This window comes from Stegodyphus dumicola, chromosome 4, assembly GCF_044657685.1.
Source record: "Stegodyphus dumicola isolate Sdum_Otavi_A_Nest chromosome 4, ASM4465768v1".
Lineage (NCBI taxonomy): Eukaryota > Metazoa > Arthropoda > Arachnida > Araneae > Eresidae > Stegodyphus > Stegodyphus dumicola.
Window position 1 is genome coordinate 59,783,720 of NC_140771.1, and position 12,109 is coordinate 59,795,828.

Below are 12,109 nucleotides of genomic sequence, written 5' to 3' on the forward strand. Positions count from 1 at the left end.
TGAATTCTTAATATATTGTTCCTTCTGTGCCTTAATATATTGTGCTTTCTGTGTTATATTTTCAAATAATCAATTTTTTGGTCAAATTTCATAACATTTTGATGCTGTTAATTATATTAAATTATGCTGTGATAAATTTTTGAGAAATTTTGAAAGTAATTAAATAATTTTTACATTTTAACCTGTTAGATCTACATCTAATTTTATATTACTATGCTAAAAATCATGTGAAGAAACCATGTTTTTATTGCATAAAACCTAAATTTGGTGACGTCAAAATTAATTTTAAAAAAAAATGTTTAGTTAGTACTGGTCATCAAATGCCATGTTTATTTTCCTAAATATTGATTTTTTTTAATGAGAATTTTACTCTTTAAAAAGCATGTTGTTTGCATGTTTTGTTCTCTTTTTGTATATTAAATATATGTACATTATAAAACATTTTAGAAAATAATGCTTGAAGCATAATTAAGATAACAAGTAAGCCATTGAATGAATTGTTGTTTAGTTTGGCTTATATGATTATGACAAAGCATTGAGGGCTATCTGCCTAAGGGGAGAGATGCCTTAGTGGAGGACTATCTAAGGAAAGCTGGCTTGTATACATGTTACACATAAGAGTGTTCAGCGACTTTACTGCTTGGCCGCTGCTTGAATGTCTGTTAAATAAATTATTTGGTTAATTAGTTAATTTGTGATTCTAATGTTGCTACACGAGCAAGAATACCTCTCTTTCAGCTGTTAATGCTTGTTGGTATGCATAGAATGGCAACACTGCCAAAAACCTAGAATTTTTTACTTTATATATATATATATATATATATATATATATATTTTTTTTTTTTTGTATTGTTGTCCCAAAGTTTATTCAAATAAGTCAGATTTGTATTGAAAACAGTAATTCAGAATGCTAACAAATGAAAAATGCAAGCCATTGTATGTCTAACTTCAAGCATGAACACTTAATGAAAACTCAATAATTAGGTATATTCATCTGTATACAGATGGGGTAAAAGGAATTAATAATGTTGGAGCATCATTTGTGTTAAGCAACTATTGGAAAGCATATGGCTTCCATGTTGTTTGTTCAGTCTTAACTGCTGTATAAAATGCATTTTTCTTCATATCTACGGTAAGCTAGAGAAAATTTATTATTTATATCAACTTGTTTACTGCACTAAAAGCTTTAGAAACGTTTTCTGAATCCTGTAGTTTTTAAAATTCTAAAGCTGAACTTAAAGTTAAGCAACTGTGGATATTAAGTTCTTTAGTGCTGTTTCTGGACATGTAGGGATAAAAGCTAATGATCTGGCAGACATTGCAGCAAAGTTTGCTATTAAACTGTCCACTTGGCTTGTTTCCTTTAGCGACAACAGTATTGATATCAAGTAGAAAATCCTCAACTACTGGCAGTAATTTTGAGACATTCAATTCTGTAACAAGTTGAGAAATATATATATATATATATATATATATATATATATATATAAAAACCTTGAATAAAATATTGGAAGAAATAGAAACCGGAGAGAGAAAGAAGTCCTTTTAATTGGCCATTTTTGAGTTACATATAATTATTTTCTAAAAGCCAAGACGAACCTGTTTTGTTAAAGGTGTAATTCTGTTCTGGTGGTATGTCGCAATTTAGTAGAATGCCTTCATTTTAACATGTTTTCTGTGAAGTATTTTAATAAGTGTTAGGGAACTTTTGATTGTTTAATCAGACAAGACAGTAATTGTAATAGTTTTCTGTACTTAAGAGATATTGGTTTTATTTATCTGCTCTAAAATGGTTTAAAAAGTAATTCAATGTATTTAAAATATTTTTCATATATGAGGTTTTACTGTTTTTATACCTATATTCATCTCGTAAATTTTGGGCATCTCTTCAAGGTGTTATTAACCAGTTATATCCATGTAGTATCTTCTTAGCTTCATAAATTTCATCTGATTCAATTTTTGTGTAATATAACAGTAAATTTCCATTACTGCATTGTTTTTGCTGATTTTAGAATTTAATTCTATTATTAAATATGATGGTGTAATTTGACCATATGTTTGGCGCATGATGATCTTTGACTTTATTAGCCACAAAAATCCAACAACATCACAGAAGAATTAAAACTGTTTATGGTGATGTTACGAACTGATGTGCTCTAATGAAGTAAAGCCATGAATTTTCGAAAGGTAGAAATGATATTCATGACAAACAAGGGAGCAGCAGTCCATCTTTAAGCTCTGTCAATTCACATTCTGAAAATTAAAAAAAGAAATTCTTAGTAATAAAAGAAAAAAAATATTTTGTCAAATCTCAAAAGCCTTAATTCATGAAATTATGACTGAAGATTAAAGAATTGTATGCACTGGGTATCAGAAATGTTAATGTAAACATGGAAAATGAAAACAATGAATTACATATGTAACTATTTAACTCTCTCTCTACAGAAGAAGGCAATGAATTCCTGGACTTTGTCATGATTAGGAATAAATTTGGGATTTCTCCATGCACCGTAATCTGAGTGATAATTACTTCAGTGGGACAGTATACCATTTCCCAAACAACATAATTTTTTAACTTTGGCCCATAAAATTATGGTTTTAGTTCTTTGGAAAAGTCAAAAATTATCTTTGTTGAGTTTATACTTTGTGTAACAGAATTAATATTTATTCACATTTAAACCCTGTCATTATTTCACAGAACCATCCAAAGTAAAAGGATGGTAGCATCGACATACACTATCTTCTTGCTCCATGACAGTACCTTAAGCATATTGCACCTTCTGGCGAAACTCAAGTAGACTATTTTCTGTCTGTCACAATATAGTCCTCAGAGATTTTCATTGTTTCTTCATCTAAAGAAATATGTCTGTGGGAAGATTTGACAATCATATTGGAGTAATATAAGAAGTGATAATGCTATGTTAAACCCTCCAAATTTATTTCTATAGTTGCCACCCTTCCAATTTTATTGGAGTTTAATTTCTCATCACATTTCTCAGTCTTCCATTAAATCACCAAATGTCCTGGATTTAATTTATTTGAATTCAAATCACCTTTTTTAAAATGTACTTCTAAGCAAATTTAAGTGTGAAGGGAAAGTGCAGTAAACATTTTCATAACAAATTTTAAACATTAAGACAATACATTGCTATCTTTAAACAAAACTCAATTTGTGCAAATTCCCAGCATGTGGTTTTGAACGTAATGTTTCTGATTAATATTTATTCAATCTGAACTGTTTTCATCTATTAGAGATTTGTAGAACGTTTTGTGAAGCATTAATTAATGCTTAAGTGTTAAATACAGTCACAAGTCTTTAATCTGGACTCGTCGGGACTTCGACGATTCTGGATTATCAGTTTTTCCAGATTAAATCTGGTAAGATTGCATGCAGAAATTATAAAATTAAAAATATGAAACTGTAATTTATGAAATAAAGAGCAATTATGATCTTATCAAAATTTACAAAAAAAAAAAAAAAAAAACTTAATATTTATTTGTTTACTTTATTAAACATTTCTTTCAATGCACGCATGCATAAAGCATACATTACGCATAGTCGAAATTAAAAAATTGCAACCAGAAAACTATTTAATGTGTATTCGTGATATTTATAATGATGAAGAATTTGATTTAAATCATATCAAAGACGGAGTACATCGAGATGAAATACTACATTTAGTAAGGAATTATAAGGCGATTAAAATAAAAACATCTGCTCTGAAGATAACGATAGTGCTGACAGATCAACTTCCAGTTCACTGAGAGCCGTGACGTCCCCCCCCCCCGTAAGCAGCGTGAAATTGATAAACAGATTTCAAAATGGTTAGAGAAACAAAGGATATGCCTTTATCCATTTTTTGCAGCAATTCCACTTTTTGTTTGATGGATATCGCAACATGCTTTCGCTTTGTAGATCTTTTGGCAGCTGCAGAATCGGAAATTCTTTTTGCCATAATCGAAAGTTCAAGCTTACTTTTATAAAATTGCTCTAACAGTCTGCAAAAAATAGTAAGCCGGATTCAGTTCGAAGATTAAGGAAAAACGCAATCTGCAACATTAACTGTAATAGATAATTAGATAATTTTAGCTTAGCTTATACTGTCCGTTATACATTAAACGCGCATGCGTAAACATATTATGGGCATGTGTAAATGCATTATGTGTTTACGCATGCACAGAAAGTTTGTAGCTTTGAAGTCCGGATTATAGATCATTCTGGATTATGGACATCCGGATTAAAGACTTTTGACTGTATTTGTATTTAAATTGGTTTTAAATCTATATATGCACTTCTTGATAGTTATTAAGGAACAGCAAATTTGTATTCTTAGTAGCATAATCTCAAGTGTGTGTAGAGGGCATTGGAAGGCAAGATCTCTTCTCTGTATAAGATAGTAGACTCACATTACTTCATTATTCAGAATTGTAAGTAGTAACATTTGAGAGAAGAATTGCATTGCCAGTTTCTGAAAATATTGCTGAAAGTTTTCAGTTTTGCTGACAAAGATTGACTGCAGAATATCTGTGAGCCATCATTTCAGTGCATATGATTGTGGTCAAGCAGTGGGATGTATCAATGCAAGATTATTAGTTGCACTCAGATTATTAGTTGCAATGAAGAATCAGGAATTTTAATTTAAATAAATGGACACTTCACTGTATAAATTCTGCTTTGTAATATTTCATTAAATAAAACTATTTTTTTATTCTCTCTTACATGTAACTAAAAATACAATCTAATGATTACTGTAATTTAAATGAACTAAAGGAATCTTTTGCAATAATTTTAAAGGCTTTTAAAGAAATTTAATATATTTTCTTTAATGCAATATGTATGAGAATAACTGCGTGTTTAATTTTGCCCTTTGAAAAAGTATAATTTTCTAATTGTTGAATTGCCTATTTTATTTTTATTTATTGAAAAAGCAGATTAAATTTAAGCGGATGTTTTATAATTTGTTATTTATTTGTGAGAATATCTTTGTGCTAATAAATTTTTCAAGATAAATATTTTATTTTTCATTTCAAGTTTCAAGGATGCTAATTTTATTTACAGCATACTTTAAAAAAAATTAGGTTTCATAAACTAAAATGTATTTAGGGTTCAGATGTGAATAAAATTTCTTTCTTGTGGAATGAAAATGATTTTTATAATAAATGAAGATTTTTTTTTTTTTTATTGTGCAACATTAAATATAGTTTTGTTTATAGTTTTTTGAATAAGTGGATGACCGAAGGTATTTGCTATGATCCATATGGTGAATTTCAAATTGTGGAAGATTCAAAGTACCTAAGCAGAAGAGGTAATTTTATTGCTGGATTTTATTTATTTATTTATTTTTGTTACAGAAACAAATGTTTTCATGAGAAAGCTGTAATTTCATTGCAGTACCATTACAATAATTATTTTCTAGCCTTTTTTTCCCTTCTATTTTTTCTCTTTAATTACCATTGAATTATGTATTATCCTAATGAATGGTGATACCTATGCATAGAATGTGGAATTTGTGTTAGTAAAATTTGATAATGATTTGATACTTTCCTTAATTTTTTTTCAGTTATTGTTTTTTTAATGCATATTAAAAAAAGGGTGTTATGTAATAGATGTGAGGTGGTATTTAAATATTTTTCATCTAAAAGTATAATTATGATTTTTAACAGTTTCATTATAATTTTTTAAAAAATGAAAGCATTTTATTTTGATAAATTAGTGACTTACATGCAGTTAGTTTTCATGTTATTAACAAGGCTAAAGCTCACAGTTAATTTCTTGTCCGCTACAGCTCACATTATATTTTGTGTTTTGTAACTTTTCCTGTAAATACAGCCGTTGCTATCAATGTAACAACTGCTCATAGCGTTGTTCTATTACAGTGAGAGACTAGTATAAAAATATCCAACTGTTGAGAATATGTTAAATTCATCTTCACCGTAACCATTCATTATAATGTCTTTATCTTTTAGGATGTACTGCAGCATCAGCTGCATGTATTCCAAACATTTAGTAAAAATTTTAAAAATTTCTTGTTTATCAAGGAATAACATTTATAAATGTAAAAGTTAATCAAATGTATTATGAAGAAATTTTTCAGAATTACTACATTTAGTCTAAAAATAAAAATATCAGTAGGTACTGTTTTTTTTTTCCAAACATTTGTTTTTTCATGAACTATTATATAATTACAGTAGCGACCTTAATGTAAATTAGCCGTATATTTAAGATGATCATGCATTTTTGGAAGTGCTTTACAAAAAGAAATAATGTCTTTCATATTGATACGTTTTTCCTATTCTTCTGACACCAGTTGTTGCGTTATTTCCTTCCTTCACGTTTGTATGGGGTTTGTGTAGATTTGGAGTGAATAACAACGACACCTGATGAAGTATCAAAACACATTTTATTAGCCAGTATTGTCAGGACAGCTCTAATAAAATTTTTTACAGTCGTTGGAGATCTACTATAAACACGTTGGAACAATCAGTGACACAGCCTGCATACTGTCAGGCAAATAGCTTCCTGCAAAGCACCTGACTCCAGAGCTTTCCGGAGTACAGCTCCCGACTCTGCTTGGTCGTTCTTGGAACTCCATGTACTCTCGAGACTCTCCACGCTACAACTTGCGATGCACTCGACGACACACAGAGCACAGCTCTTGACTCTCGGTTCAGTCATTTCTGGAGCTCAACACGCTCTCTCGACAATGCACTAAACGCGATACACTAAGAGACTCCTTCGGTGAACTCGATGACCCACTCGGCACTCGCTGCCCGGCTGTCAACTTGATTGACTCGCTAGACGAGACACACTCTCGATGAGAGACGCACACTCTCCCTCTTGATGATGCACACTGACTGACTGCGGACCAGCAGGGTTTATATAGCTTTCGGCTTGTGTTCGGGAACATTTGGGGTAAACTGGTAAGAATTCGTTCCAGAAGGTTCTCCAACCATCCATGGTATATCGTCAATTTTGTCGCCAAATGGGCGATTTCTCGTCAGATGTGGCAACCCTGTCCTTCTTGCAATTTTATGGCAACCCTAAAACTGCTTTGCGAGGAAGCCATCTCACCACGCCTGTACGTTTCGTAACAATATATATGAGCTGATCGAAAAATTGTTTTATTCAGAATTTATATATACAAGTCATATATATAAATCCTTTTTCCCACTGAATTAATTTTTTAAAGTATTTTGTAAATGCTTCAGAACCATGAAATAACCTATGTTTTGACATCTTATTATGGCTGGGGTATGTTTAATTTTTTCATCTGAAGAGAATCTGCATAGAGTGTTTTTAAAGAGCTTTTTTGTTGCATACACTAATATGTGTTGTGCGGAGGGGGGGGGCAACAAGTGCTTGCATCATGTCCCCTCATTCCTTGGAAACAACTGTGCTCAGTTGCAGCTGTGTAAGTAACCTGTACGGTCTGCTCTGTGTCTTTAAAATGTTCAAGATTATTGAATTGCTTGCCCCGTGAAAGGTAAGATCAGTGATACATTTTATGTCAGCAAGAAATTTGTCTACTGCAGACATTCACTGGTAGATTAGGGAAGTTTACAAAGTTACTGCCATGAGTGAAGGCAAAGTGCTTAAGTGGGTCAGAGACTTCAAAGCTGGCTGCAATAACATCCATGATGAGTCCCGCTGTGGTCGCCCATCAATGATCACAGATGATATGGTGACTTCAGCTGAAGTGAAAATTCTTGAGAACAGATGCTTCACCATAAGCACTCTTTCAAACGAATTTCCTGAAGTTTTTAGTCTAGAATGTAAAAACAGTCGTGACCTCTTGGTTATCAGAGCAGGCAGCAAGTTTCTAGAGGGTATTCAAAATCTAGTTCTAAGGTATGATAAATGTTAAAACAAACTTGGCAACTATGTTGGAAAATAGAGGGGTGTATGTAGAATCTGAAAATGAATTTCGTTTTGAAAATTTTTTCGTTTGATTTATATTTTCAAGTGACTCTTACTTTAACATGTTGAGCACCGCGCGTATTTCTTAGGCAATCCCGTTCAGGCCATGCGTGCCGCTTAAAAGCGCTGGTATGGTAGGGCCAGTGATTTTTATAGCAGTAGAAGATAGTTTACGTTTGGAACGTGATTCCTATAGGCATTCATTCAACATGTTATGCGTCAAATCTGTTTTGTTTGGCCAACTAGATAACATTTTATCGAAATAGATTCGTGGCCGGTGTTCCCTTTACAACAAACCAGTTCATTGCAGTTCTTGGCCCCGTGCAGACAAAAATTTCTTTGACCCTAAGCGTCAAAATGTCAGTTCAAGAGTGTGAAACCAATAGCAGCAGTGAAATTATTCTTGCTAGAAAACTGCCCAGAGAGAATGTATTTTTATCATCTTCTGACAACGAGGAGGAGATTGTTGGAGAATGGCATAACCTGGGAATGGCGGCCTAAATGGAAAGTCTATTGTCAGCCACAGATGGCTGACGTGGCCTAAACAGAAAGTCTAGTGCCATCTACTGACGCGGCCTAAACGGAAAGTCTAGTGTCAGCCACAAATGGCTGACGTGGTGCTCAATGTGTTAAAAACACCCCTTGTATTTCCATACAGAGAGAAATGAAGGCAGTTTTAAAACCTTATTCTGTCTCAAATATTAATTTGATATGTTATGATATTCTGTAAAAATAAAATAATTAAGTGCATTAAATGTATAAAAAATAAGTGATAAGATGTCATTATCATAATTTCTGAATGTTAAGCTCCACACATAGCATGGATATGAATATCAGATAAGCATTTAAGGCTGACAAATATATTTTGTTATCTTTGTTTAAATGGTACATTTAAACTATTTTATAATGTGATGCTTACATCATGTGAAATATCAGTTTGTGCTAGAAAAACTTTTTATTTTAATTTACATTTTTTAATTATGGTTTTACCTGTGAATTATATTATGCTTACATATTTTTCTGTAAATTATGTACATTCATTTCATAAATTTTTAACTTCAAAACATTTTATTCTTTAGACAGTGTAAGATTCAATGAATTTAAAAGGGCAAAATGAGTAGCTCTAACTTCTGCTGCAAATTATTCTACATAGTAACATTCTAGGATTTTTTAAGGGGGTACTCACAATTTTATTCAATTTATTTTAAAAACTTTATTTTACTTTAAAAACTTTATTTTATGCTAATTTTCTGTGTGCAATTGCCTTTATTCTCATATATCTTTTAATTTGGGTTCAGTTGCCATAATGCTGTTGTCAGTTTTTGTTTACTCCAGTGAGTGATGTTTGTTACGGTTACTGCAATACATAATATGAGTAAGGGAATATTGCAATGCATTATATGAATAAGAGAATATTGCAATACATTATATGAATAAGGGAATACTGCAATACATTATATGAATAAGGGAATACTGCAGGACATTATATGAATAAGATCAGTAAATTACTTCAAATTTCATTTCTGCAAATTCTTCTATGTATATGTTATGAAGATTTTAAAAGCTCAGAATTTCTGTATTTATTCTTGTAGATCTTAAAATATTTAAGGATAACATTACCTCTAAGATGTATAAAATATTTTAACAATGTTTTGAGAAGAGTTAGTTTTGTATTATATTGACATAACTAAGAGAAGAGGGAGTTAATATATATATATATATATATATATATACAGGGTGATTATAATTAAAGTTTAAGTTTCAAAACGCTATAAAAAAAGAACCACTGATGAAAATGATGTGAAATTTGAAAGGAATGTTATTGAAAAAGGCGGAAAGCATATGGCAGAAGAAAAATTTTAGTTTCAAAAGTTAGCAACAGATGGCACTGTAAGCGGCAGAATCACGACGAGAAACGAGAAATGATTCGTAAAACAATGGCTAAGGTGGAAGTTACACATTAAAACGCATTGAAAAATTAGAATTGTTGAATAATTTTATTTGCATGACTGTACATATCACATCGAAAGGGACAAATCGGTTTCAAGAGTTTTGCGGCGACATACCGCATAAGAACCATTCATCAAAGAAGTTCGGGACTGTCGCGAGACTGGCGCAAAACATGTTCAATATGGTGTCCACCGTTGTGTGCAACAAGTTGAAAGTGACAAACAGCATGTTCCACAACGGATCGCAGTGTCTCCGGGGTGATGTTCAGAATGTGTTGCGAAATGCGTGCCTTTAATTCCGCTAAATTTGCAATTGGAGCACGGAACACAACATCCTTCAGATACTTCCACAGCCAGAAATCACACGGAGTAAGATCAGGCGATCGGGATGGCCAGGATGTAGGGAAATGACGGCTGATAATTCGAGCATTTCCGAAATGGCGCCTCAGCAGCTGTTTCACGGGATGTGCAATGTGCGGAGGAGCGCCATCTTGCATAAAAATGATTTCATCCACACATCCATGCTGTTGCAGACCTGGAATCACGTGGTTGCACAAAAGAGACGCATACCTCTGACCAGTGACGGTTGCGGGAACAGGACTGGAAGCACCCGTTTGCTCGAAAAAATATGGTTGTAGGATGAATGATGCCGTAAAGCCACACCATACCGTGACCCTTTCAGGATGAAGTGGTACGGGGTGCGTTGCCAGTGGATTTTCTGTTGCCCATATTCGACAATTCTGGGTATTCACGTATCCTGTCAGATGGAAATGGGCTTCATCTGTCCACAAAATTTTCCACGGCCATTCATTATCCACTTCCATGCGAGCCAGGAATTCTAACGCAAACGTCTCCCTAGCTGTCAGGTCAGACGGAAGCAACTCCTGCACATGGCCAATTTTGTACGGTTAGCATTGCAGAATGTTTCGCACAATTTTCAGCACTGTGCTCATAGGCCTGTCCAATGTTCGGACAATTCCTCGTGCACTGCACGGTTGCACACCACCGGCCGACCCCTCCTGTAATGCTGTGGCCACTTCTTCAACTACCGTCGAATGCACTCGTTTTCTCCCTCTACCAGATTGCACATCAAACGAACTTGTCGTTTCGAATTTTTGCATCATTTTCTTTAGACATACGACACTCATTGGACCAACGCCTTCTTTTATACCCTTCAGTGTCCTGAATTTTTGCAGAGCTACTCTTGACAATCATCATTCTTGTAATACAGCTTTACCAGCAGAGCGCAGTCCTGCAGTGAAACACCCATGGCGAACGTCTGAGACGCGAAATGAGGAACAGCCTGGTATCTGGTGGCTTTATAACACTGAAATTTAACTAACATTTTAATTTAAGTCTTCTTTCGCTTGCAGCGCCATCTGTTGCTAACTTTTGAAACTAAATTTTTTCTTCTGCCATACGCTTTCCGCCTTCTTCAATAACATTCCTTTCAAATTTGACGTCATTTTCATGAGTGGTTCTTTTTTTATAGCGGTTTGAAACTTAAACTTTAATTATAATCACCCTGTATATATATATATATATATATATTGTTAAAATAATCATGTATAGTGTAGTGATATTATTCTTGTTAACTTGTGTCTTATATATTTAGATGAATTATATTGGAAATTTGCATACACTGAAAATCTTGATGATTCTATGAGAGCTGTCCCTTCAGAGATATGCAAATATTCCCAAGGTATTCTTCAGTGTGGCAAAAGTATCAGATTATTGAAGCTTTGCTGCCCAGAGGTAAGAGTTTTTAATAAATTTATGAAACTAGTAACCAAATTTTTAAAGATATGTCTTAGCCATTCTTTTAGTAAAGGCTTAACTCCTGAGATTGCTTATTATACTGACTAAGATTGGACAGTTTCAGCTCTGGGAGTATAACGATATAAGAACTGAGTTTATATCTTGCATCCACCTGGGCAGGTGAAGCTGAAAATTACTCTTCTTTCATACAAATTGCGTTCTGGGCAGTGGTGGATTGGCCAAAGAAATTGTCCCTGGCAGGAAAAAAATATGCCAGCCCTAAGGCTACATATGAAATGTCATTATACATACAAATTAGCATTGTCATCATCATCATCATAAAAATAATTTTATAATATAAAAATATACCTTTGCAGAAAAGTAACACTATTCATATCTATCTATCTCTATATATATGTGTGTGTGTGTGCAAATAAGCTACAAACAATAAATAACAGTGACTAAATAATTATATAAACAAAAC

The 12,109-nt window shown here is 33.0% G+C and overlaps 1 protein-coding gene across 5 annotated transcripts in view; it reads left to right on the forward strand.

The window, feature by feature from the left end:
- The window catches only part of LOC118198542 (uncharacterized), a 211,667-nt gene that overhangs the window by 124,189 nt on the left and 75,369 nt on the right, over positions 1-12,109 (forward strand). For all 5 annotated transcript variants that reach the window (XR_015040678.1, XM_085814991.1, XM_085814990.1 and 2 more), the window contains 2 exons: positions 5,215-5,306; positions 11,483-11,622. Coding sequence is in view for 4 of the 5 variants with exons in the window: in XM_085814991.1 (XP_085671117.1) it covers positions 5,215-5,306; positions 11,483-11,622 (232 nt within the window). In the remaining variant the exon portion in view is untranslated. The remainder of the gene's footprint in view (positions 1-5,214; positions 5,307-11,482; positions 11,623-12,109) is intronic.